General features: G+C 41.8%; 1 protein-coding gene across 4 annotated transcripts in view; it reads right to left on the reverse strand.

The window, feature by feature from the left end:
* Positions 1-3,157: 3,157 nt before the first annotated feature.
* Positions 3,158-27,871, reverse strand: part of FRMPD4 (FERM and PDZ domain containing 4) — a 587,249-nt gene continuing 562,535 nt past the window's right edge. For 3 of the 4 annotated variants that reach the window (XM_082245219.1, XM_082245220.1, XM_082245221.1), the window contains 3 exons: positions 20,040-21,080; positions 18,497-19,753; positions 3,158-4,941 (listed from right to left, as the gene is read on the reverse strand). In XM_082245219.1, the coding sequence (XP_082101345.1) occupies positions 3,590-4,941; positions 18,497-19,753; positions 20,040-21,080 (3,650 nt within the window). In that variant the 3' untranslated portion in view covers positions 3,158-3,589. Of the gene's footprint in view, positions 4,947-18,496; positions 19,754-20,039; positions 21,081-27,871 lie in introns of all 4 variants that reach the window. The other variant, XM_082245222.1, reaches the window with a different exon arrangement.

Consider the following 27,871-nt stretch of genomic DNA (forward strand, 5'->3'; position numbering starts at 1 on the left):
TGATCATGCGCTATAACCAAAAAAAGAGCGTCAATTTTGCAAAAATAACAATATTTTTCACATTTTTTATATGAAATTCCCCCCAAAAAAATGTAAAAATCTAAATTTTTTAACATTTTCGGCCAATTTGTTTTATGCTACATATGTTTGGTAAAAAAAATCTCAAAAAGTGTATTTTGATTGGTTTGCGCAAAAGTTATCGCTTTTACTAACAAAGGGAAAGATTTTTGTCATTTTTTTTAACGCGTAACGGCGGCGATCTGCGATTTTTTTTGCGGTACTGCGACGGACAGATCGGACCCTTGACTGACATTTTTGACACTTTTGGGGTTACCAGTGACATTTCTACAGTAATCAGTGCTATACATATGCACTGTTACTGTAACATTACACTGGCAGTGAAGGGGTTAACTTTTTTTGAGAGGGAGGGGTTATGTGTGTCCCTAGGGGCGTGATTCTAACTGTGATTGGCTGTGGCTTGAGGTGTAGGAACAGTGATCAACGGTCCTACATAGTAGAACCGTATGATCACTGTTCATACACAGGGGAGAATGACAGGCGGCTTGTTTATATCAGCCGCCTGCGTTTCTCCCTTTCCAAAGACGATCGCAGAGTGACCGGCGGGACATGGGGTCCGCCGGTCACACGCGCGGGGGGGTCCGTGACCGCGCGGGAGTGGGAGCGCATCTCCAGCGGCGCGTGCTCGCTCCCCAGAGCCTCACAGGCTAGTGACGTATATACTGTATACGTCACTTTGCCTGTGAGGGGCTGACCGCCGCAGTATATGTACTTGCGGCAAGATTCCTCCCCACTGTTCCTTTACCTCCAGAGATGCCTGTGTGTCACGCATGGGGTCTCCTTGCAGAGGGGAGAGCTCCTCCCCCTTTAACTCTATTGGAGTCAGCTAGTCAGCTGACTCTGTCAGTGTTCAACTCCGCACATAGGTCGGCTTCTATAGACAGATAGGCTAGGTGGGCGGGGCGGAGCGGAGCGGGGCGGTCCAGGCTCCAGTATGGTGCTGCTTAGCTTAGCCTCCCCTCAGCGGCCGGCCGCATGGCCATCCCCCCTTCTCTGCACGGCGGAATGGACAGGTGGGAGGACGAGCCCCTAAACAGCAGCACAGCCAGAACGGGCAGGCTCCTCACGGTGTGAGAATAGCAGCGAGCGGGCCCCCCCTCAGTGGCAGAACTCCAGGGCCCAGTCGCAAGTGCGACTGCTGCACCCCTGGTAGTTCTGCCACTGGCGACACTGATGGGCATTGATAGGCAACACTCGTGGGTATTGATAGGTGACACTGATGGGCACTGATAAGGCAGCACTAATAAGGCAGCACTGGTAGGCACTGATAGATGGCACTGATGGGTGGCACTGAAGGGCACTGGTAGGTGGCACTGAAGGGCACTAATAGGTGGCACTGACAGGTGGCACTCATGGGCACTGACAGGTGGCACTCATGGGCAATGATAGACACTGGTAGGTAACACTTATGGGCAGCACTGCTAATGGGGCACTGATTGACACTGATAGCTGGCACTGGTGGACACTGATAGGTGGCACTGGTGGGCATTGGTAGGTGGTGCTGGTAGGCACTGGTGGGCACTGATAGGTGTCACTGGTGGGCACTGGTAGGTGGTGCTGGTGGGCACTGGTAGGTGGCACTGGTGGGCACAGATGCCCCTCTCCTCTTTCAGACTGATGTTCCTTTAACAGCAGCAGCAGCAGCGTTCTGCTTCTCTTTCTCCTGACAGCGGGAGGAGAAAAAAAAAGCTGATCTCCGGCTGCTGTTTACATCACATGATCAGCTGTCATTGGCTGGACTGGCCCCTTACTCCGATCTGTGGTCAGCCGAGTCTCATGGACCCGCTGATTACAGAGCCCAGCAGGAAGCGCGCTGGCAGCTCATGCACGGGAGTACATACATGGATGCCCTCCCGGGAATTAAGGTCCACACTGTAGCCGTCTTTCAGCTATAGCGCAGACAGGAAGAGGTTAAGGGGGCAAATCCTTCTGGTCCAGAACTGGTTAATGTGTATTTTTACGCTTCAACTTAGCCACCCAGGTTTACCCTTAGTTCTTTTATATTTGTTGCCCATTGGAATACACTAGCTAATGTCATTAATTAAAATGTTCTTAAAGCAGTCCCACTTTTCCTCCGTGTTTTATGTTCCTAGAGTATCTTCCCATTTATTGTCATGAAGTATGGGGCACAGTTTGGTAAAGTTGGCTGTCTTGAAATTTACTTGTCCTGCCCTCGTGTCTGCTTTTCCTATTATTTAAAGGGAATGTAATTGCCCTGTGATCGCTATTTCTTAAGTTATGCCTTACTTCCACATGTGCTATAAGCTCCGGGTTGTTTTGTAATTAGTAGGTCAAGCAGAGCCTTGTTTTTAGTTGGGGCATCTACAAACTGACACATAAAACTGTCCTGCAAGATATTTAAGATGTGCCGAGCCTTAGAGGAGTGAGCAGTTCCATTTCCCCAGTCAATATCTGGATAATTGATGTCTACCATGATGATAACATTGTCCTGCCTCGCCGCCATTTGTAGTTATGAAACCTCTTTATCCTTTAGAGTAGGTGGCCTGTAACATACATCCACTATTAATTTCCCTTTTTTTCTTCCCTTTGAAGCTTCAGCCACAAGGATTCCACCACTTCCGTGTTCATCAGCAAATCGCTCTTGACATACATGCACACCCTCCTCCTGTTTCACCTTCTCTGTTCCTTCTATACAGGGAAAACCCATGGACAGTCGTAAAATCATATTTTCATTTTCACAAAGTTATTCCTAGCCTATTCCTATTAACCTGGACAATCCTAAAGTTTGAAAACCTACTTTCTGAAGATCTTCACACATTTACTTTCTTGAATTCTGTGACAGGTATTCACTGTGAACAGGCTCTGCTGTGTTAGAGAATTCACAGAGTCTACCTTTAGAATTAGACAGGAGCTGAGAGGAGGAGTTTCAGGTCAGCACATGAATCACTGCTTGCAGGCAGCAAGGTACCATGGGATATATAGTCCTTAGGAATTGAAAGTAAACAGCAGAGGAGAAGCTAAAAATGATGCAGGGAATAACAACAAATACACAGCATGAACAAAAAAAAAATCAATTTATTATATATATATATATATATATATATTTATATATTCTCTAGTAAATCATAGTACCTTCTTTGAATTTAAACATATTTCATAATTTCAGAGCTTAAAAATGATAATTTAAAATATTAAATACTGTCTATTTACATTATGGTTCCTTTTCCTATCTCTAACATGACATGGACTGAAGGAAAAGAGGAAGATGCAGCAAAGGTTACATATTAATATACTGTGCCTGCAGATAATACAAGAGAAATATTTGTGTTTCAATATGTTTTTGAATGCTAACTTTATAAAGTAGGATGCACTACACCAGCAATTGTTGCTGATAAATAAAGTGATTCATTCAATTTTGTATCTATAGGATGAATAATATGCATAAGATCCTAACAGAGAGGTAATGTGATTTACATTGGTCTATACACATGTAAAGTAAAAGGTTCATGTATGGCTTTATTAAGGTAGTCTATGAAATGACTGTCTTACTTTATTTGTTCAAAAGCGTTTTAAGAGAACGAGTTAGTGTGCTTACAACGGCAGCCATAGTACTAGAATGTCGAGCCATAAGTTTAACATTGGGGTCATTAAACATTTTTACTGATGTGGTTTCAGCGGCCTTCAGCAAACAGATGTAGTTCAAAACCACTTCATCTATTTTTGCTACAATTTCTTGTTGCTGTGTTTCAGAGTTCACAGCTTTGACTAGTCTCATGCAAGCTTCTGTTAGACAACAAAGGATATGAAAACTTGAGGTCATGGCCGACAACATTTCCTCTGGGCTTTTGTCTGTGGCGGCCATTTTCTTGCAGGCACTTCCAAGCTGTCTTGACTCTGAGGACAAACTTTGTTTGTACTGAGACAGCTCCTGGTCATGAGTATCCAAGATTGCATCTTCCCCCTTTCCAGAGTGGTTTGATCGTATTAGGCAGAGTAAATCATTAGCATCTCTTTGAGCAGCATGAAATCCATCAGGTATTGCATAAACTTTATCTTTTAGTGCATTTATTCTGGCAATCTTCTCATCAAAGTCCATGTTCTGGACTTTAAATTCAGATTGCCCAGCAACCTGATCATTATCAATGCATTTTGTGGCCATTACTATAGTGGCTCTGGGAGATTCTAGCTCTTTACCACCGCCTGATGTGGCAAAATCTCCTTTTTGCCCTTCCGCTGGTGATTGTGGTACATACACACATGATAATTCTTTACTCTCGTTATTATTTCCATTGTCTATCTCTTCACATTCATCCTCTTCTTCGTCACCATTGTTTTGTTTGTTTTGGAAGCAGTAACTAAAGGGTCCTCGACATTTCCAATTGCTTGCATCTAATTTCAGCAGAGGGAGTGACCTTGATTGTTTTTGTACTTTTTGCATAGAACCAGCAGTAGTAGACCTTTTGCCGTCTTTGCTTTCACTGATAGAATTTACAGAACTATGGGAACAACTTTTGGACAGCTTTTTCCCCATTGGTAGCTCAAACCGCTTTTCAGATCTGGAGGGTTCTGTCTCTACTCCATCCAAGCACATGTTTATTGAGGAAATTTTCTTGTCGCTTGCATCCATGCCTGAGGATCTCGTAATTACGCTGCTGCTACGTCGCAGTACCTTTCTGTTATGTGGCATTTTCAGACTTCCTCCCATGATATCATATTGGTGTGGACTGATTTCTGCTGCACATGCCTGGTTCCATTGGTGAAAATGGAGAGAGTCTAGTTTCTGAGTTGGCACATTTGATTCTGAGCAAATGTTGGATGAAGCAGTAGGGTCACCTTTAGGGTGTTTAACTGTAGCTGCAGGCATGCCATCTCCTCGTCTTCCTTTTGCAGGCTCTGTCCAAGCTACACTAGGGGTAGTAGAAAAACAGAGATATTTGTTAAGCATTTCTGAAACTCTACTTTCGACCATTCAAAATAAAAAAAAAGACAAGTTTTATGCTATTCATTTTCCTTTCTATCAACATTTTATTTACATAAGATATTTAGGAGAAATCAACTGTGAATTAACAAATATATATTGACCTATAGAATATCTGCCACAGGAAATGCTCCCCCAACTGGTTGGTCTTTCCTAGTCTGGGAACATGGGTCATAGCATAGGAAAGTGGATCATAAACCTGGTGTATTTCCCCTAAAAAAGGTGGCAACCTTAATCTCTTCCTCCCACAGTTTATGATACCCTCCCTATCATGTCTTAAGTAGGTAGAAGGATAGCAGGATATCTAAAGTGAAGAATTTCACTGCAGCTTTTATTTTTTATTTTTGTTTTTTTTTACAAGGGGACCACATAAAAACAGCAATAGGTAGGATGGCATTGATCCAGAGAGCTTACATTTTTTTTGTTGTGATGTCATTAGAATTATACACATTGAATGTTTTGCTTTAAAATGCAAAATACAAATTACAAATTGTCAAGTATTTTGCTAGCATGAAAATCTTTTCCCCAAATAAATCGAGCTATGCGAAAACAAACCAATCACAATATGAGTCAATAAATGTTCTAAATACTATCCCTGGAATACCATCTTAGAATAAAAGAAACACACCATAGTGATAAATATGACAATGTAAAATATCGGGCACAATCCATGAACAAATATCATCTTTGAGCTGAAATTCCTGTAGAAAGGAAGAGAATATGCTCATGAATGATTCACATAGATTTGTCATGGGATAAATAATAAATAGGATGTGAATCCATAGTAAATTAGCAACTAAGTGTTCCCCCAGTTGAATATGTTGCTATAGTCCCACAGGGATAAAAATATATTTTCTAAAGCATTAGATCTTGTAAAGAGTATTTAACTTTAACAATATCAGAGCTCAGTGATATAAGGAAATAGAACTCCAAATCTGCACAAATGTTTCCAACTGACTGATTGTCATTTGAAGTGTTCACTCCAGGCAGCTAAAAAGCAATACAGAATGTATCTTCAATCTCTCCCTCTTTGCTGGTATATGCCTTTGATAGAGTTGACCCCCTACTCCTCCTCAAAAATTCGACTCCCTTGGCCTCCAAATTTCCACCTAACTATCTAAGGGCTTTTTTAGTGTCACCTACAACTCTATTTCCTCCTCTCCTTCTCCTCTTTCTGTAGCAGTCCACCAAAACTCTGCCCCTCTCGGAGCGCTTTTATCTTTTTTGTATAACTTCTCCCTTGGGTGGTTGATAAATTTCCATGGCTTCCGATACCACCTCTATGGTAATAACACCCAAATCTATCTTTGTGCTTTTCATATCACCTCTTTGATTATCCTTCTCATCACTAATTTACTGAATAGCATTCCAGTATGGATGTCACGCCTCTTTCTATAAGTAAATCTTTGTAAACTATGCTTATAATATTCTTTTCCCCACCAAGCCCCCTTCCTCGACTTTTCCATCAAGATCAATCCCTACCTTTCATACCACTGTGCTAGGTATAATTCTGGATTCTGACCTGTCCTTTAAGCCCCAAATAAAATTCCTCTCCAAATCTTGCCACTTTCCTCTTCATGCCATTTCTAAAAAAGACCCCTTGTTACCCAATGACATTACCAACTTACTAACTGCCTTCACTATTGCCTCTCCCTCCTTGTGGGCCTAACTCAACACATAATATTCCCTCTATAATCTATCATGAATGTTATTGACAGACTCATCTACCTTACTAACCAGTCACTGTCCGCCACTGTTCTCTTCCAATCTCTCGTCTGGCTTCTGAATATAATTCAAAAATCTAACAACAACTTACAAAGCCATTTTCAACTCTGCTCTGAGCTAAATCCCCAAGCTTGTCTCAAAATATCAGTCAATCCTTCCTCTTCATTTCCCTCAAGACCTTCTCCTCTCTAGCTGCCTTATCACCTCCTTACCTCCTGGCCTGCTTACCTCCAGGACTTCTCTTGAGCCTCTCCCACCCTCTAGAACAGCCTTTCTCAACCGGTATGCCGTGACAACCTGAAGTGCCGCCAGGGCTCTTCACGGGTTTCGCAGAAAAATGCTAAAAACTGTACCAACAAAGGCAGGTGGATCCAGTACCTTGATCCAAGCCGACCTTATATTACAGAGAGCCACAGGTTGCAAAACAAACACAAGCCTGGACCCTGTGCAGGGCTGCCTGCCCACTTCCTGCCAACCAATGACATCATTGATTGCTAAGGCGCATGTTGGGGCTTAAAAGGCCTCAGAGGTAAGTACAGATCAGCAGGATTAGGAGGAGATGGGCAGTTCAGGTTCAGGCTTGATTTCTCTGTGCTTGGTGCATTGTATCATGGAGCTCAGCAGCCTATCCTTGGACAGCCAAAGGTAGTGGGTGGAATGAGGGTTGTGGCCACCTTCTTCCCTCCTCACACAGGTGGCCGCACTGGCTTATCCAGCAGCTGAAAATGGGGAGCAGAAATAGCAGCCCAGCAAGTCTTCCATCTACAGCCTGTGGTAGTTATCTGCTCAATGGCTGCCCTGCCACTACCTACTGTACTGCTCACTAACTGCCATGCCACTACATACTGCTTACTGACTATCCTGCCACTACATACTGCTCACTGACTGCCCTATGACTACAAATATTGCTCAATGAATTTCCCATCACTTTGTACTGCTCATTGACCACCTTGGTACCACGTACTGCTCACTGTGCATGATGATAACATCTGTACTGAACAATACATGTGCCCTGTTTGTGTATGCTTCACGCATGTGGGAAAGGGCATTCTTAGGGGTTGATAACGTGAACTGGGATCCCTATTGTGCCTTGATTCTATTGATTGAATCTGTGCCAAATGTTTACTTTGAGGATCTTTCCACATACTGACTGTATACATATAGACCACCCTAACACCAATGCATGTTATAATGCTTTGTAGCTGCCTGAATTATGCTACTATGAAGGACATGTTTCTGCAGTATTGGAAGTAGGGATGATCGAACGTTGATCGAACATCTGAACTTCTGTGTAGGGGTATATATACACACACACACATATATGTATATATACACATACACACATATAGGTGTGAAAGGAGCGGAACACCATCCATGCGCTAATTAAATAATTTGCAGGGATAGGGTTCCGCTCCTTTCACACCTATATGTGTGTATATATACATATATTTGTGTGTGTGTATATATACCCCTACACAGAAGTTCAGATGTCATGCCTGCCTCCAAAGACGCCCAAAAAATGCCCAATAAACGCCTGAAGAAACACACCTGGGCGTTTTTGTTGCAGGCATTTATTGGGCATTTTTTGGGCGTCTTTGGAGGCAGGCATGACATCTGAACTACTGTGTAGGGGTATATATACACACACACATATATGTATATATACACATTCACATATATGGGTGTGAAAGGAGCGGAACCCTATCCCTGCAAATTATTTAATTAGCGCATGGATGGTGTTCCGCTCCTTTCACACCTATATGTGTGTATGTGTATATATACATATATGTGTGTGTATATATACCCCTACACAGAAGTTCAGATGTCATGCCTGCCTCCAAAGACGCCCAAAAAATGCCCAATAAACGCCTGCAACAAAAACGCCCATGTGTGAAAGGAGCGCGATCACATCCCTGCTCTACTAAAAATTCTATAATTTTTTCAATAATTTTTTCAATAATTGGCTCTCTATCAAAAACGACAATTTTTAAGAACTTTTTTTGTGTGATTAATAGTCCCTGCGGCATGACCCAGAACCCTAGGCACTTTTTAGGGGCATTTATTGGGTTTTAGGGCTTCAAAATGGTGTTTTTTGATTACCGAAGTTCGGGTCCCATTGATTTCAATGGGGTTCTGGAATCCGGACCCGAACTTTTGGGAAGTTCGGGTGTTCTGGCCAAACCGAACTTTTCAAAAGTTCGATCATCCCTAATTGGGAGCATATCTATATATCATTGAACTCTGATTATATTGAAGCCAAATACTCTACAAGATCTAATAATGTTGCAAATGCATATTAATCTTTAATTGTGTGGAGGACCTTTTCTCTATGATTTTGTGAAAACACATTCAGTTTGTCATATATCACATGGCAAACCTATATGGCGTATGAACGTATTTCCTTTTTTTCCCACAGGAATTGCAGCTCAAAGGAGATATTTATCAATCATCTGTGCCTAATTTTTAATATGGATCTATGTATTGCTATAACATGTGCTGCTGTTATTCCAGGATGGTGTTTCAGGGATAACATTTAGTAGATTTGCTGAGCATATTGCCACTGGTTTGTTTCTGCATAGCTCAAATAAGTTAGGGAGGGATTTTTACATTAGCAGGATACATGACAATGTGGTCAATTTAATTTATAGGGTAGGAATAGATGTGATTTATTTTGATTTTCTTATGCATATGGTAATTTATTAAGTTGTATTTTAAATGGATTATGCTGTTGATGGTGTTTTATTTTTCACCATTTCCCTTCAGTATGTAACTCCGGTCCTCAGGCCCACTAACAGGCCAGATTTTAAGCATTACCTTGGGGAGATGCAGACTAGAATACTGCAATCACTGAGCAGGAAATGAGATCACCTGTAATGTAATTTAGTTATCTTGCAAACCTGGCCTGTTATTGGGCCCCGAGGACCAGAGTTGAGAACCACTGGTGTAGTGTGATGACACCTGATCTGATAATGGGATACAATCCTCTGAAAATCTGAAGGATTTCTTCCAGCACTCTGCAGTCTTTCTTTTATTTATTTTGTGCTCCGTATTTAGAGTGAGAGCTCCAGAAACGTATATAATTGTGTTTCAGCAACTCTGCATTCACTCTCCAGCCAATAATATATTAAAAGCTTTGGAACAAGTATGAAAGATATTAATAGAAATCCAATCAACATAACAACTGTCAGTAGACTTGCAAAGCTACAGGCTACATGTGCTGGATATTTATTTTATTCTTTCTTTTTATTATCAATCAATATTCAAATACGCTCCAAGCGGATAAAAGTTATCTTAAGATGCTGTGTCATTGGTATAGGAATCCTGTCATGTGAGAAACATGGGACCAACTGTGGGTATAGTGTATATGGGGGTTTTCTATTTGTGTGTGTTTTTTTCTTCTTTGTTGGTTGAACTGCATGGACGTGTGTCTTTTTTCAACCGGATTAACCATGTAACTAAGTAATCATTGCCAGCCTCCTACTTTGAAATTGCTGGTTGCCTGGCTGTTATGTTGACCCTAACATTTTGGGTCACTCACCAAGAACAAACATGTTGATAAGACTTCTGACATTACTGACCTACATACTTCCTTGGATCAATGATTCTAAAATACTGAAGCCAATAGGGATTGGGTTGGTTTAAATAACCTAAAAAGTAGTTATGCTCTGCCACCTAATAATAAAGAAAAAATGTGTGGCTGCTGCTATCACCTAATGTGTTCCCAAATCCACAATAAATGAACATGAATATGTAATAGCGCTGCCTGACAGATAACCTAAAATAAGTATAATAATATAACAATAATAATATACACAAATCAAAAATTGATAAAGTGCAGGTGCAAACATGCAAAGGAAAGTGCTAATAGTGCAAAAAATGTGCAAATGCCACAAGACTGAAAGTCCCCTTGCAAAACTATTCAGTAGTAAATTCTTCTTTAAATTGTGCACTAAAAGAGTCTCTTATACAATAGCATGCATCACACATTAACACACAGTATTTATCCACTCCATATCCTGGGCTCCATTCACCAGGTGCAGTGCATGCTCACCTCCATCATAGACCAACAAGGGTCAAATAAGCATAATAAGGAAAAATATCTGATGCACAGGTTCCTTTAGGGCAATACGGTTCCCCTTCTATAGTGGCTCCACCCTGTTTACTAACAGCTGGCCAGCTCCATGTCAGTAATACGTCCTATAATGGGAGACCAATGGAGACTTGGCAGAATACGTGAGCTGGCGTGTCCGTCACCTGAGCACTGTCCTCCTATATCCACCTCAGTGACCTCACACAACACATAGGAAGCTGGCTTCCCCCTATAGCACACACCAAGGCTCCTCTTCACACACTGACAACCAAGAGGTCGGCATAACAGCTAAGTAAGAATTCCAAAAAATTGGGTTTTTTAGGTGCCATTAGAAACAAATCAAAAAAACTATTAATACAATCATAAAATTTTTATTATACAAATCTCAAAAAGATCTTTAAAAAAGCAATTTGTCTGTACACATGACAATATCACAAACATTCCTCAACATGTTTCGCTATACACACATAGCTTCTTCAGGAGATTGGTCTGGATATTGCTTTTTACATTTGTATAATAAAAATTGAATGTTTTTATTAAATTCATTTCAAATGGCACTTAAAAAAAAACTAATTTTTGGAATTCTTTATTGATGGTAATCTTTTCAGGGTGTGGTGCAATTGATTCTTGGTACACTCATCTATATAGTTATATAACAGCCAAGTAATTAACATTTTAAAAAGAAGATCAATAGTGTTGGCCATACTCACATTTCTCTCATGAAACATTTACTTGAAATAAAATGGCATTCATTTATGTTTATTTATCACTTTTCATTCACACACACATTAATGCTAAATAATAGTCATGCCTGTGGTTCAAGGAACGTTAATTTGTTTGGCTCCACTTTTTTTTAAAACAATGCATGAACTAAACACATTTCTCAAGTACACAAAAATTCATATAGTATATATACTGTTTCTACTAAGCCTGGGCATATAAAGTCTCAGCTGACAATAAAGACCTGTCATCACTATGTCACCTACTTACTATAGAAATCCTTCCATATTAGGCCCAAATGTCAATAAAATGAAAAGCTTACACACTTTTGGACTTTCATTGTTTATAGTTTGTTCATTTCCATTCTCAAGTGATCTATGCTTTTTTTTATAGGCCATATGGGGTTGATTTACTAAAACTGGTGCACACAGAACCTGGTGCAGCTGTGCATAGTAACAATCAGCTTCTAACTTCAGCTTGTTCAATGAAGCTTTGACAATAAGCCCCCATTCCCATTGGGGAAATTTTACATGTAAAATCACATGCCAAATCGGTGCCTATTGCCGGCAACGACACCATCCGAAACGGTGCAACGCCGACTTTGCGGCGCCGCACCAATTTCCAAAAGTAGTTTCTTCACTACTTTTGGCGACTTTGGGGGCGATTTCAATAGACATCTGTGCATGAACCTGCACTGATGTCTCTCAGATAGCCCCCCAAAGTGGGACTAAAATGCTGGTTTGAAATCGTGTGAGCTCATCTAGTGTAAAGCTAGGCTAAAACCTAGAAGTTGATTGGTTATTATGCAGAGCTGCACTAGATTCTGTGAGCAACAGTTTTAGTTGCTCACAGAATCTAGTGCAGCATAATCACACTTTTATGGTAACATTCAATTGCATACATTTTTCAAAACCAATAGTGGTTTATTTTTTGCCACAATAGTGTTACATTAGCAGCCCCTAGCAGGAAAACAACTGTGTCTAACAATATTTACTATTCAGGCCTAGTACTGCTGACAGTACTGCAGAAGAAAAGGGGCAGCAGGAGGCTTCAGAAGTGTTCATAAAAGCTGAAAAATGAATAAATATCCTCGACGGTCAAAAAGAGAAACCCTTGAAGCATAAGCTAGCTTGCAATTTGCATAGATGGAACTACATAAACAGAGACATGCTATAGCAACTCTATTGTTGCACTTGCTTTTTGTATGAACATATTACGGAGCATATGTTTAAAGTGACTCTGTCATGAGTAGGGTTGCAACTCATTCAGGTTTCAGTCTACAGTGGAAGTGACTGGTTTTGACAATAATAGCTAAATGCACTACAGTAATTGACACTGTAATGTACCAGCTTTTGAGCCATATAGGTTATGTGAGCAAATAACCATGTAAGGTATCTCCACATCCATGGTAAACTGCTTGGAGTGGCACTGAGGATTTACTAGCCACAGAATGCCAATTACATGTGAAAATATTGTCTGTTTTGGTTTCATCCAATTTCAAATAAACTACTTTAGGCTTCATGCACAGGGGCGTATGAATGTATGCGGCCAGAAGTTGCCAGTGAGTCTAATTTTGTGTTTTTCCCACTTGTGCTAATGCTCGTTTATGCACATTTACTGGCATATGGTGTTTCGAAGCATTTAAGCATCAGCTCAATCTATTGGCTAGAATATTTTAATGTGCATAAGCATGTGTTTATGTGTTAATATTCGTGTTTAGGCATGTTTATACACGTCATGCATAAATAACACTCATAAGCTCCTCTTCAAACACAGTTTTGGGGCATTTTTTATGGCTCTAAATGCTGCTCTTAAAATATGGATCTAAGCACCCAACGTGCATGGCCACATAGGCTAACACTGAACTGAGTTTAAAGGTATAAAAAAAATGAAAGAATATGCTGGACGCCTGTAAAAGCAGCGATTTTTACTCCCATGTGCATGAGGCCTAATGGTAGTTTTACCAAAGGACCTTTGGGATGAATCTAAATGCAGCATCTATAAAAGGAATCATCTACCCATTGTTAGTAAACAGTTGCATCATACTTTAATTTCTGCTTGTCTGTCTTTAACAGTTGGACATTACAGGACTCTTGCAAAGTTACGGCTATGGTGTTTGGCAGTTGTTATCATGGCCAATGGATTCCAACACATTATTGAAAGGGAGTTATACATTTGTGGTCATTGAGTACATTGTTTCAGCTTTTCAAACATGCATTAGGGTATTCACTTAAAGCAGAACTAAACCCATTGATTTAACTGTTTCCCATAACAGTTGAAATCAAGGCATGCTATGAATGATACATCTCAGTTGCTTGTGCTCTCTACTGAACTGTCAAATCATCAAATGGCTGGGGTCATCATAATTAATCACATGCACAATACCATGACAACTGCAGATCTAACAGAGTCTAAAGCTGGCCATCCATGGATTGAAATTTCTAGTGGCCACTAATGGATTGAAATTCAGCTAGTCCCTGCTGAACCAGCCAAACTTTGATCCATGAATGGTAACTACCAATCATCTTCTGTTCAACTACCCTGTCGGACAAAAGCTGCTTGATCTGCATCGCAGGCTATAGGCTGCAGTGCTGATCTGTATATTCTTACAGCGGGAAGGTAGAATACAGTAAAACATTGGGGAATGTGTGGATGGGGGAATCGGGTCACTTTTTTTTTTGTTTAACTCGCTGGCTGAATGAAAAAAAAAACCCTAAAAAGTGAAATAGGTGCACGGATAGTGTCATGATTTTGAATGATGATCCTGCCTAGGAATTAAGAATTCAAGGGCAAGATATTAGGAAGGTAGAGTGATCCTTTAAATATACAGTAATTAAAAAAAAAACTTAGAACTGTGTGGAGCTGTGGTCATAGAGGACAACACCATACATGTAGCTTAGGTAGCAACAATCCAGTCTTGTACAATAAATACGGATAAATGTGCTTACCCAGATATCAACCTGGGGAGCAAGATGGGGGTAAAAGTAAAGAATTAAAGCAGAACTAAAGGCAGACTTTTTGCATTTTGGATAGGGTGAGGAAGAGTTATAACTCCTGGTTTTTTTTTTTGCCATCTTTGTCCCATTGAGAAGATTTGCTTTTTGCTCCATAGCCAAAACAGGGAATCCTTTGAAAGTGAGGCAATCCCTGGTGTTCACCAGTATCACCATAACTAATGTCCCCATTGGAAGATTTCCCACATATTACTGTTCAATTAACCACTTCTGGACCAGAAGATTTTCCCCCTAATGACCAGGCCATATTTTGCGATTCGGCACTGCGTTATTTTGATGGACAATTGCACGGTCGTGCGACGATGTACCCAAATAAAATTGATGTCCTTTTTTTGACACAAATAGATGTTTCTTTTGGTGGTATTTGATCACCTCTGCAATTTTTATTTTTTGCGCTATAAAAGAGCGACAATTCTGAAAAAAACAAACAATTTTTCAATTTCTGCTATGTACGTAACAAGTTTTATGTCATTTTTATTGTTTTTTTTTTGTTTTTTTTACTAGTAATGGTGGCGATCTGCAATTTTTAGTGGGACTGCGACACTAAAGATCGGACCCCTAACTGACATTTTTGACACTTTTGGGGAGACCAGTGACATTACTACAGTAATCCGTGCTAAAATATGCACTGTTACTGTAATAATGACACTGGCAGGGAAGGGGTTAACACTGTGGGTAATCAAGGGGTTAAATGTGAGCCTAGGAGAGTGATTCTAACTGTGGGGGGGAGTGTGGAGGGACGTGAGCGTGCCGCCGGCGGTGCACGCTCGCCCCCTAGCTGCAGGCACGCGACCCACGTAGGTCTCATTTGGTTCGTGCAGGAGAGCCGCACTGCTGCAGTAAAAAGGCGGCAGGCGGTCGGGAACCAGTTAACAACCAAACATTTGGGATTTACTTTCACTATCAGTGATAACAGTAAACATCACAAATAGAGAAATTGACTCTCTGTAACGGAGAGAAAGACAGTAATAAAAACCTAATAGGTGTTCTAATCCTTTTTAAATCTGTCTGAAACTAGAAAAAAAAAAAAAAAAGGCTTTGCCTTTAGGTATACTTTAGACACTCCTGCCTACATTTATTAAAACAGAAGCTTGCTGTGCTTCTCCATTGTCTTACACACTCAAAAATAATCAAAATATGTAAGCATTAGAAAAGTTTGTTCCAGAGTCAGAATCTGGAGCAGCTGTGCATGGTAACCGCTCATCTTCAGCTTGTTCAGGTAACCCCTTCCCTGCTTCGGCCCAATCTGTCACCTGCTGTGTCCACCGGATATGACCAATGACAGATCACTGTATCGGCTCATTGTCGGTCTCATGTGATCACTGTGGTCAATCACAGCAGATCACATGACAATTGTAGACAATGAATGGCTTTTCTTTCATGCCATTCATGTGTACTATTATAATGAGCTATGTGATTGGTCACAGTGATCACATGGTACGGATAGGGCCAATCACAGCCCATTTGTACCATGTAATTATCTGTAGTTAATCACAGCTAATCACAATAGTAAACACCGAATGAATACTTTTCATTCAGAAAAAATGTTTACTTATAACCGTAAAATTCTCAGTTATAAGTAATATAATATATATATAAGAATAATATAACATAATATAATATGTGTTTAAAAAAAAAAGAAAATCCTGATCACCTCCCCAGAGTAGTACAGTATTACTATGGTAACACTGTATTGCTCTGGTCACTGAACTAAAAAAAATTGTGGAGAAAAAAAAAGTGTTAAAAACAAAAAAAATATTTAAAAATGTGACAAAAAAATTATATATATATATATATTTTTTTTTCACATGCTGTCATCAATCAATGTCCCTGATCAACATATAACACCAGTTATATGATGCTGTACTTTTTAAAAAAAAAAAAAAAAAATTAACTTTTTTTAGCTTATTTATCAAAAAATAAAAACCCAGTAGTATTTAAATAACACTGAAAGAAAGTTCTATTTGTGTGAAAAAATTAGAAAAATTCCATTTGGATACAGTTTTGCATGACAGTGCGATTATCATTCAAAGTTTGACAGCGCTGAAAGGTGGAAATTGGCCAGGGCAGAAAGGGGGTAAAAGTGTCTGGTATTGAAGCAGTTAAAATAGAACTAAAGGCACAACTTTTTTTCCTTTTTTGATAAAGTAAGGAGGGATTATAACTAGAGATAGGAAGGCCTAGAAAAAAAAAACCTGAAAAATTGGGAAAAAAATGTTTTTTTCAGCTTTTTTCCCAAAGCTGTTTTTTTTTTTTCCGGTGATTGGTGGGATACAGTAGATGATAGTTTCTGTCCTTTTGAGGCCTTAATTGACAGGTAAGGGAGTAAATATGTCTGACAAAATTAATTTATCTTTACAGCCTTTAAATTATTTCTAATAATTTTCTCCAGCATCACACCATAATGTTTACCTATAGTCTGGTCAGTAAATTGGCTTTTCTTTTCCTTCTCTCAGTAAAATGATAAGACCAACATCTAGAGTTTGGAAACATTTCTAAAGTGCAATTTCTGCTGAAAGCAAAGCTGCAATGTGCTAATATTATGAAAACAAATATTATTTTACAAATGCTATAAGGATGACAAAACACATCCTGGCATGTCATTGGTCCCCTTAAGACATTAAAATTTACTTTATGAAATGATGAGGACCAGAATGAAAGTGCAAGTGGCTTTTCCTTCCAGAGTTCTCTTGCTGCTTATGGATCATCACAAACCATTTCTTCACCAGCAGCATCTTCAATTAAGCAAATTACTCCCTTACAAAAATACACAATAACTTAATTTATAGATACAATGACACCTGAAAATAAAAATCATTTAAATTTGTAAAACTACTGCACACTGAATTTTTGTTTTTTAAATTTTCAGAAAATTTCAATTTTTTCAAAGAAAAACAGGGGAAAAAAAGCTTTTTTTTTATGGCTTTAGCACTTCTGAAATTTTGTTTGCATCTTTAGTTATAACCCCTGTCAAGTTTTTTTTTTTTTTTTGCCTTATCCTATTGTGGAGATTTCTCTTCACTTCTTGTTCCATAGCCAAAACAGGAAGTGAAAGGAAATCCCTTCAAAATGAGGGAATTCCAGGTTGTCACCAGGCTCAACAGAACTAGTGTCCCCATTGGAAGATTTCAACTCTATAAGACTCCGTTCACATTAGGTCGCTCCGTCTTAGGGGGCGACCTGTGAAGTCGCATGCAGCGTGACTTCGGCGCGACTTGCACGGACTTCACATAATGGAAGTCAATGCAAGTCGCCTCCAGGTCGCCCCGAAGTAGTACAGGACCCTTTTTCTAAGTCGGAGCGACTTGGGTCGCTCCTATTAGAATGGCTCCTGTACTACACAGTGGGAGCAGGAGGACCGCGACTTGTCAGGCTGACAAGTCGCCTGACAAGTCGGATCAATGTGAATGGACACTTACTGTTCTGTGTACAACCTAAAAAACAGGATTTTCTTTCACTTTCAGTAAACAGGACAAATCTCCCTAATAGGGACACAGACAGCAATAAAAACCTCACAGGTGTTCTAATCCATACAATGAATGTTACATCCTCCCACCCATAAACAGTCATTGATCTTGGTGATCAGTCACTTAGGGTATATTCATTGCATTGTGGCAAATGGGGAAGGGTGTGCATAGAGTATATGTCCCATAGCTGGAAGTATGTATTTTTCCATTGACACCAATGGTATAGTGGGGAGGTAGGTATCACTGTGGAGGCAAAAGTCGGCACCTTAATAAACCTGCTCTATGACATATTTACTTTGTCACCTATGCTAGTAGTACAGGTTCCCCATGCTGAAAAAAATAGATATATACACATTGAATTTGTAGGAGATAGTATATCAAACACAGTATAAACCTATGCATTCAAAAATATAGTTTGCCCGTACAAAAACCCTCATAGTGTGTATATCAGTTAGTGATGTACCTGTGGTTTCTTTAATTTTAGAAATTCGATGACTTCCATCTCTTAAGGTTCCAAACATTGGGTCTGCATTCACTGATGTATGTGCAGAAACACTGATCCTGTGACAAGAAGTATCACCTTGTTGATGCAGCTCTGGATATGAAGCCCCGTGGTTTGGAAGGATCGACTGTCTCTCATCAGGGCTTACATAATTTCCACTTTTTACTGGTGTATCAGACAGAATATGCTTAACATCTGATGAACACAATGGGGACTCAACTGGAGTTGCACATGAGCTGCTACCAGTACTGCAGCCAGCATCCACAGATGAACACTGGGAGCTCTGCAGAGAAAAGTGTCCTTCACTCTGAAGTGATGACATATTCTTGGCAATGTGATACTCACAAATCCTGTTTATGCTCTGATCTGTATCTGGTAATTTAGAAATATTCTCTGTAGAGGGGTCATCAGTCTCAGACTCGCCAAGTTCTTTGGAAGAAGAAATGAATTTTGCATTGGACACAAATATATCCTCTTGGTCAGAAAGCACAGTTTCAATATTTATGTCATCTTTGCTATTACTTTCATTTTTGCTGTTTGCCACACCAGAAAGCCTTGGCAATGTCTTAGCATACATTGTTCCTGATGGTAACCTGTCACTAGTTCCCTTATCAGTGGTGTTGTACCATCGCTGATTGTCTTTACGAAAAGCAGTTCTTTCCAAGGTAAAATTACTTAGTTGTTGACAGTCTTTAGAGGGATGCATTTCTAGTTTCGCTTTCATTTCCCCATCATTTTCTGTTCTTTTACCTACTTGTTTTTTTACAGTAACATTTACGTCGAAATGCGTTTTCATTTCTGCATCTGGTTTGTTTTTCCTTTTGCAAGCATACACCAAGGACTCCATTTGCATTTTATTAAAGTAGTCGGTGACAGATTTAGTCTCCATGGTTTCAGGTTCCATTTCTATGTTATCAGAATGAAGCATTTGTTTTGAAGGCACAGCTTTTGATTGAAGTTCCACTGCTTGCCGATTCACTAAGGAAGAGGAAGATTTATGAGACATACATCCAGTTTGGTTCTTGGCTAGAGAAAATTCAGTCTGCTCTGCTATCAGTGGCTGGTAACCTTCACCAGTTGGAAAGATTATTCGAGATGTATTGTCTATGTGTTTCTGAGCAGAGGCCAGTTCCGAACTCTCTGTCATTTCGGAGGAGTTTGTTTCATTACCAGAATCCGATGATGATTCGGGACTATACGCTCTTAATATTGTTACACCTGTGTGCCACAAAAGAAATGAGTATGTTTAATGTATTATACCAACACAGTAATATTTTTTTTGTGATAACATGATTAAACCAACTGTAAGCATACCTTTCTAAGAATGATAGATGTTTCATAATTTAATAAAAATGGAAATCATAAAAAAAAAAAAAATATATCTTGAGGATAAAATGAGGGATGGTTTGAAGGTTTATAAATGAAAAAAAAAAAAAAGATGGCTCAAAGGGATGGAATAATGGGTCTCTACATTAATGAATAAAAGTCACAATGGTGAAAGAACCTGAGGTGTCATCTGCTTGGATTTCCTCCGACACAGCCAAATCTTGCATTGCTTGTAGATTTGAAACTACTACTGCTTCTTCTAGGGTTGTCTCACAATTTTCATCTGTGTTTGTTGGAACAGCATCTATTAGAGAGACAGGGATGTCATCAACAGACACACTGACAGCTGAAGCAGACTGATTCTGACAGTCTTCTTCATCCGAGCTGTCTCTGAAACCAGGAGGAGGGGCAGCAATAGCCATGTTCAAGGAATGCAACAAAAAATCATCTTCATTGTCATCTCCTTCAGGTGGTGGAAGTGAGGTCAGATCAATGATATCATCACTAGAACCTGACATGCTAAGTATATCTGTTCTGTTATCCTCTGGCACCATAATATCTTCCTCACAACTTGCCTCATCTTCGTCCTCAACATCATCTGTGGTTTCTGAATAACATATGTCATGTAACAGGGGTTCTTCAATTCCTTCTGTGTTTCCAAATATTTTACTCTCAGATATATTTGCATAAACAGCATTATTAGCAAAATGAATGCTTTCAGTATCTGACGTTAAGTCTAAGTCTTTAATGTCATTGGCATTGTTTAAGTAAATTACACTTTGCTTATCTAACATTTCAGGGCTTTCATCCAGCAATCTCTCATAGCCAAGTGTCTGAGGGCTTATAGTGTCCAGGTTATGGTCACCAAATATAAAAGACACTTTTGCACTCCTGGGAGAATCTTGTGCTGTGCTAGAGTGTTCCAGCCCTGAGAGAGAAAGTAATGGCTGGATAATACCAAGGCTGTTCTCTAAGTCAATATGATCACATTGTTTGGTTAGCTGCTGATCAAGTTCTCCTGAATTAAAAGTAGTTTCTATGTACAAGTTCCGGTGATCTTTGTGATGTAAAGGAGTTTCTGAGACCTCCATATTTCTTTGTTTTAAGTCTACAAATATTTGTTGAGGTTCCTGATTTTCTTCATAAGCAAATATTGATGATTTTGGTAAGTAATTCCAATCACAATCATGATAATTCGGTTTAGTTCGAATTTCATTTCCTAAAGAAAAAAAAAGTCATGTTAGCAACACGGAAATTTAATTATACAAATATATTCTGACTAAATTCCTCACTGATCAAGAGTATTTTAGGTCAACATAAGAGAAATTATAGTGAAGAAAATTGGGGTAAAGTTATCTAGAACAATGTAACATCTGGATCTCTGCTATAAGGCCATTAGTGCTTGGTGGTGCCTCTCCAGGCTGAGGTGTAAGGCCCTGTTGGCACTCAGGATAGTAGGAATGCCAGCGTATAAAAAACTCCAATCCAATGAGCAATGAACATTTAAGCATGAAACTGCCGCTCACCATAGCTGATCCTAGTGTGGATGTATTCATGTGAAAGCCTATGTCAATGCCGCTCCCTGGGCTATGGCATGTTTCGTCCCACCCACTGGGGCTTAAGCTCCAGCGGGTGGGGTTAAACATGTAAGGGGGCATAACCCAAGGAGCGACATTGACAGAGGCTTTTACATGAATACATCCACACTAGGATCGGATATGCTGAGCGTCAGTTTCATGCTTATATCTGAAACTCTGCTTTTTCACTGGAACAAGTCGCAAATCGTATATATCAACTACTCATGTCAATGCATATGAAACCTAACACAAGCATATGATCATGAGCGGGAACAAACTTATGAACAAGTACAGAAGCATGTAAAGCCCTATATTTAAAGAGCAATTTTGTTTTGACATAAAGGCCTTTGTGTAACTCCTTTCATGTCTCCTCATGAAATAAAAAAAATGTAAATATAGCTTTCAGTAACAGATGTTCCCATTTCATGCTGTTTTGACTGCCAACTGAGGGCCAGCCTTTCTCTCACTGCACCTAGCAGTTGTGAGACACAGGCCAGAGGTTGAGTAATAAGAATGTTCAACAATGGCTCTGCATATTTCAATTGCTCTTTCTGACTGAAGATTTAGATGGCACTAACACTGCTTAGGGAGAAGCAGGGGTATGTGGTCCTCCTCTGAGTCATTCTGCGGACTCATTCAACTTTGTGTACCCTAAAGTCTAGCAGTTTAGGCCTGTATTGAGAATACAGGCCTAAACTGCTAGACTTTAGGTTACACAAAGTAGTAAACCAGCTATCTGTAACCCTGTACAACTATGAACAGAATATGTAGTCATGGACTTTGTGTGGACATATATACAGTATATACATTACACAACATTAAAAAATTCTTTCCATTTTTAATGTTGTGTAATAGATTTTTAATGGTACATAATTAAGTTGTTTTTATGGTATTCAGTTTCTCTTCTATATGTCCATATAAGGTCCATGACATTCTGTTCATATTTGTACATGATTTGTTGGGATGTGGACATTAAACACACAGTCTGGGTTTCTCTCCTGCTATAACTATCTGTGACCCTGAGGAACATTAAAAAAATTGAAAAATGTTTTCTCTTACCTTCATTGATGGACACAGCTCCATACCATATCTTCTTGACCCTTGGGTTATGCTACCCCACTACAGGAGTAGGACACTAGGTGGAAAAAAAATTGACAACACCTATAGGGGGTATACTCCCACTTCCTGCTAAAGGGCTTCAGTTTTTTTCTGCCTAGTCAGGAGTAAGGACATAGTTCCTTGCTGGGATCTCTGGTCCTGGCATTTCTTCCTTTTTAAACTGAATATATTTTTCTGAACCACAATCAAGTCTGTTCCAGTGGAGACTATAATCAACTGCCGGACTGGGTGACGCACTGGATATCCTACGGTCTTTCCAGCCTGGCCAGCGAGCACGACCCGACCGCAGCTCTGCGCTAGGTCAGCTGCTACATTGCCCCACTGGATGGGGGCTGGCCGGCGAGTTAAACGTCTCGCGAGAACGCATAGCCCTGGTCACGAACCTGGTCACGACCTGTGTCGCAGCGTACCTCTGGCCCGCATCACCCTCATTCCAAGATGGTGCAGTGGTCTGCCCGGAGTGGGGCCCGCTTGGTTCCAAGGTGTGGTAAGTAGTGTCCCCCCTCTCCTCTGATGAATTTTTGGGGTGGGCGCGGGCCCCTCCCTGGGTTGGTAAGCCCCCCATGTGTCCTTCCTTCCCAAATGGTGCACCCCCTCACTAGTGGGGTCTCCCTGCACAAGCACCCTGACCTACCCCCCTTAGCCCCCCCCCTCGGGGAGGCTATACTATTTACATGTTTGGGCTGTTAAGTGGTGACAGGGCTGGAGGGGGGGAGGGAGTGCGCCGCCGGCTGCTCAGTTTAGCAATTTTTCTGGGAAAAATGTCCTGGTGGGGGTCCCCGACAAGGTGCCCTTCCTGGCAGCATGTACCTGAGGGTCCTTTGGGGGTCCCGCATGGCACCGCCATTTTGCTTTGGATGTCTGCTGTTTTGGTAGTTCCCCATTTAAATTAATGCGGCGGCCATGTTCTTGTAGCCTATAGAGCGGTGATTCGGCAGCGGGCCTCTAGTGTAGAGTCAGTGGTGGTGAGTCCCTGTGGGTGTGCAAGCTCCCTCTTTCTGCTATATCAATGCTTTTGGTGCGCTGGGACCTGTGGTGCCACTGGTACAGCGGTAGGGGGGATTTTTACAGCAATCTTTTTTCTAGATTTTGCTGGTGGTCCCCGGGTTAACCATGGAGTCCCTGGAGCACATGTCACCACCTGACCCACTCTCAGAAGCTGCGGGACCCTATGGGTCTCAGTCTGCCCTGGCGGCCATGATGGAGGTCCTGCAGTCACTGGTGTCAAAAGTTAATATGGCCCTTCAACATAGGCCTAGGAAAAAGCATCCCCCCCAGCTTTCTCCTGCATCCTCTGCTTCCTCAGATTCTGAGGTTAATTTTGCCGCTGTGGACGCAAGTCCCCATACAGGGTCTGCGTCCACTCACCCTGAGTGCTCTGACAATGAGGATCAATCCACTTTCACTACAGCCGCACATGAAAAGGCGCTTGTGGTGGCACTGATTGTATCAGTGCAGGAAACTTTAAAATTGGAGGACCCAGCTAATGCTGCATCGGCTGCGCCGGTGCAATTTGGTAACCGCAGACCATCCAAGGTGACTAAGGTTTTCCCCTTTCCCGTCTATTTTGACAACATTGTCACAAGTCAGTGAGGTTCCCCAAAATGCATGTTTGGGATACTTAAGTGTTTCCCCAGAAGGTATCCTTTTGAAGAGTCCCTTTTGAAGAAACTGACAGTTCCGCCGGTGGTGGATTCTCAGGTTTCTAGGTTAAATAAAGCCACACTGCTATCGGTGGAGGACTCTCTGTCCATTAAGGACCCTGTTGACCAGAGAGCTGAATCTCTGGTTCGATACCTTTTTGCTGTGGCTGGTTCAATTTTGAGGCTGGTGTTTGCTATAACCTTGGTCTCCCAGACCTTAACGGAATGGGCAAAGCTTCTGCGCCTGGATTTTGAAGGGGTCAGCACACTCTTGAGCTGACGGAGCTGGCGGATCAGTTAGTGCAGGGATTACAATATTTCTGGGATGCCTCTCTGGGCGGGCCCCTTTAGCCAGCAGGGTGTCTGTGGCAGCTGTGACTCTCCACCGCATAATTTGGCTGAAATTCTGGTCTGCAGACCAGGCTTCCAAAAGGGTACTGAGCGATCTCCCTTTTGTATGAGATTGCCTGTTCAGAGCTTCCATGGAAGAGATTATTAAAGGTCTTAAAGGAGGTAAGAGTACTCGTAAGAATCCTCCTCGCAAGCGTGGTCCTTTCTTTTCAGCACATAAATGGCCCTTTCGTTCCATGGGATCGCAGGATAAGGGATCAAAATCCACCCATAACTTCGGGAGAGGTTCCAAGAGACCCTGGTCGAAATGTTCCGTCGGTCCCACAGACAAGTCCACTTCTACCCGAAGAGGTGCCCTCACTTATACCTGGGGTGGGGGGACGTCTTTATTTTTTTCCAGATCTGTGGACCTCTTTGATTCCCGACAAATGGAATTGGAAATGGAAACTTTCGGTCCTTGCCTCCGGCAAGGTTCTTCCCTTCCAACTTGCGTCTGTCCCCGGATCTTCTGCGAGTCCTTCTTGGGGCGGTACAGTATTTGGTCTCCCAAGGAGTCATTGTACAAGTTCCAGAGTCAGAACATTTTCAGGGGTTTTATTCAAACCTATTTACTGTCCCCAGGACGAAAGGCAAGGTTCGTCCAATCCTGGATCTTAAGGCCTTGAACCGTTTTGTGTGGGTTCAGAAATTTCAGATGGTGGCCATTCATACGGTAGGGGCATCCCTTCATTTTCTGGAATCTATTGATATCAAGGACACTTACCTTCATATCCCAACATATGTCAGGCATCAGCGTTTTCTTCACTTTGCCGTAGGCAAAAAGCACTATCAATTAGTAGTGTTACCCTTTGATCTCGCCTCAGCTCTCTGGGTGTTCACAAAAGTTCTGGCCTGGGCAGAGGGGGATCACGGTACTGGGGTACCTCAACGACCTTCTTTTGCAAGCAGAATCTCCGACTGTCTTAAAAGACAATTTGGATATCACTGTGCGAACCTTGCAAGAGTTCGGCTGGAAACTGAATTTTCAAAAATCGGCTCTGACGTCGTCCAACAAGCTGGACTACCTGGGCCTGACTCTGAATTAAGCCTCAGCCCAGGTGTTTCTTCTGGAGACCAAACTCCTGAAGTTGCATCATGCGATTCGGTTTCTGTTATCCAAACGGTGGTCGTCTCTCAGGAATTGCATGCAAGTGCTGGGCTTGATGGTCTCCACTTCTGAGGTGGTTCCGTTTGCTCAGTTCCATACCAGACTCCTGCAAAAGGAGATTCTTACCAACTGGGACAAGAATCCACAGTCCCTAGACAACCTGATCCTGTTGAGCCGGGGTACGAGGGGGCCCTAGATATGGTGGCTCCTCTCCCCAACGATTCGACAGGGAAAATCCTTTCTCCCCCTGTACTGGACCGTGGTCACCATGGATGCCAGCCTGTCCAGGTGGGGAGGTGTCTTGGGCACAGATCTGGCTCAGGGAGTTTGAACTTGGGAGTAGTCCAGTCTGCCGATGAATGTCCTGGAGATTCGGGCAATCAGGCTTTGCCTGTCCTTGTGGATGGACCGTCTGCAGGGGCGACCGGTAAGGATTCGATTGAACAGTGCCACGGCTGTGGCATATGTCAATCATCAAAAGGGCACCAAAAGTCTCCTAGCGGCCAGAGAAGTGGCCGGCATTCTAAAGTGGGCAGAATGTTTTGTTCCAGCTCTCTCTGCGGTGCACATTCCAGGGGTGGAAAATTGGCAGCCGGACTACATCAGTCGGCAGGCGCTGGATCAGGAAGAATGGTCTCTTCACTCGGAGATGTTCCAACAACTGTGTCTTCCATGGGGACTCCCGATGTCGACCTGTTCGCATCTCGTCTCAACCAGAAGGTTCAGAGGTTTGTGGCAAGGTCTCAGGATCCTCTTGCCAACACCACAGATGCTCTGGTGGCTCCTTGGGGCCAGTATCGTCTAATGTATGCCTTTCCTCCACTAAAACTTCTGCCAAGACTTCTGCGCAGAATCGAGCCAGAAAGGATTCTTATTTATTCTGGTGGCCCCAGACTGGCCTTGCTGATCTTGGTACGCAGACCTGGTAAGACTGGTAACCGACGTCCCTTGGAAACTCCCATCCTGCCTTATGGTTTTTGGCTTTAACGGCCTGGCTATTGAAAGCCAGGTGCTGAAGGACAGATGGTTGTTGGATTTAGTAATTCCTACTCTGTTGAAAGCTAGAAAATCTACTTCTAGGAAGATTTTTCATTGAGTTTCGAGGGCGTAGGTGTGAGTCTCGAAGGGTTCCCCCCGTTCCTTTTCAGTGTCTCGTCTTTTGGAGTTTCTCCAAAGAGTTGTAGATCAGCGTTTGGCCTGGGGCACCATCAAGGGCCAGATTTCTGCTTTGGAAATCTTGTTCCAATGTCCATTGGCCACAAATTCCTTGGTTCACACTTTCGTTCAGGGGGTTCGCCACCTGGCTCCTCCAGTAAGGTCCCAGGTGCCTCTGTGGGACCCCAATCTGGTGTTGTCATTTCTTCAGAAACGGCCTTTTGAAAACATTTGTGAACTTCCTCTGTTTACTTTGTCACAGAAGGTGGCCTTCTTGGAGACTATTACTTCTGCACGTAGGGTGTCGGAGCTGGCTGCTTTGTCCTATCGGTCACCTTACCTGGTAGTTCACAGGGACAAAGTGGTGCTACGTCCCCGCCATTCTTTCCTTCCTAGGGTCGTCTCTGATTTCCACTTAAATAAGAACATTGTGTTGTCTTCCTTGTGTTCTAAGCCTAAGCATCCTAAAGAGATTGCCTTAAATTGCATTGATGTGGTTCAGGCAATCAGGGTGTACCTGGTGGTGACTGAGTCATTTTGGAAATCTGATTTCTTGTTTGTCCTTACGGATGGGTCTCGTAAGGGGCAAGCCGCATCTGCTGTGACCATTTTCAGATGGATCAGGGAGGCTGTGGTGCAGGCCCATTAGGTGTCAGGTTCCTCCTTTCCCTGTTAAGGCACACTCTCCCAGGGTGCTTAGTGCCTTCTGGGCCTTCCGTCATCAGGCGTCAGTGGTCCAGGTTTGCAAGGTGGCCACCTGGTCATCTGTGCACACCTTTACTAAATTGTGCAAGGTGGATGTAGTCGCATCTGCAGATGCTGCTTGTGGCCGCAAACTTTTGCAGGCTGCTTTTCCAGAGTCTCAAGCCTCTTGAGGGTGTATTTTTTTTTGGTAGGTGAGCCCCAGTTGTTCCTGGTTGAGCTCCTGTTTTACCTGGTTTGCTACGTTTAGCCTTTTGGGAACTGTGTTATTGCTGTGTTCTTCACACCCCTCATGTTTGACACTGCTTTGGAATGT

The sequence above is a fragment of the Pelophylax lessonae genome (genome assembly GCF_965119305.1).
Source record: "Pelophylax lessonae genome assembly, chromosome: 2".
NCBI lineage: Eukaryota > Metazoa > Chordata > Amphibia > Anura > Ranidae > Pelophylax > Pelophylax lessonae.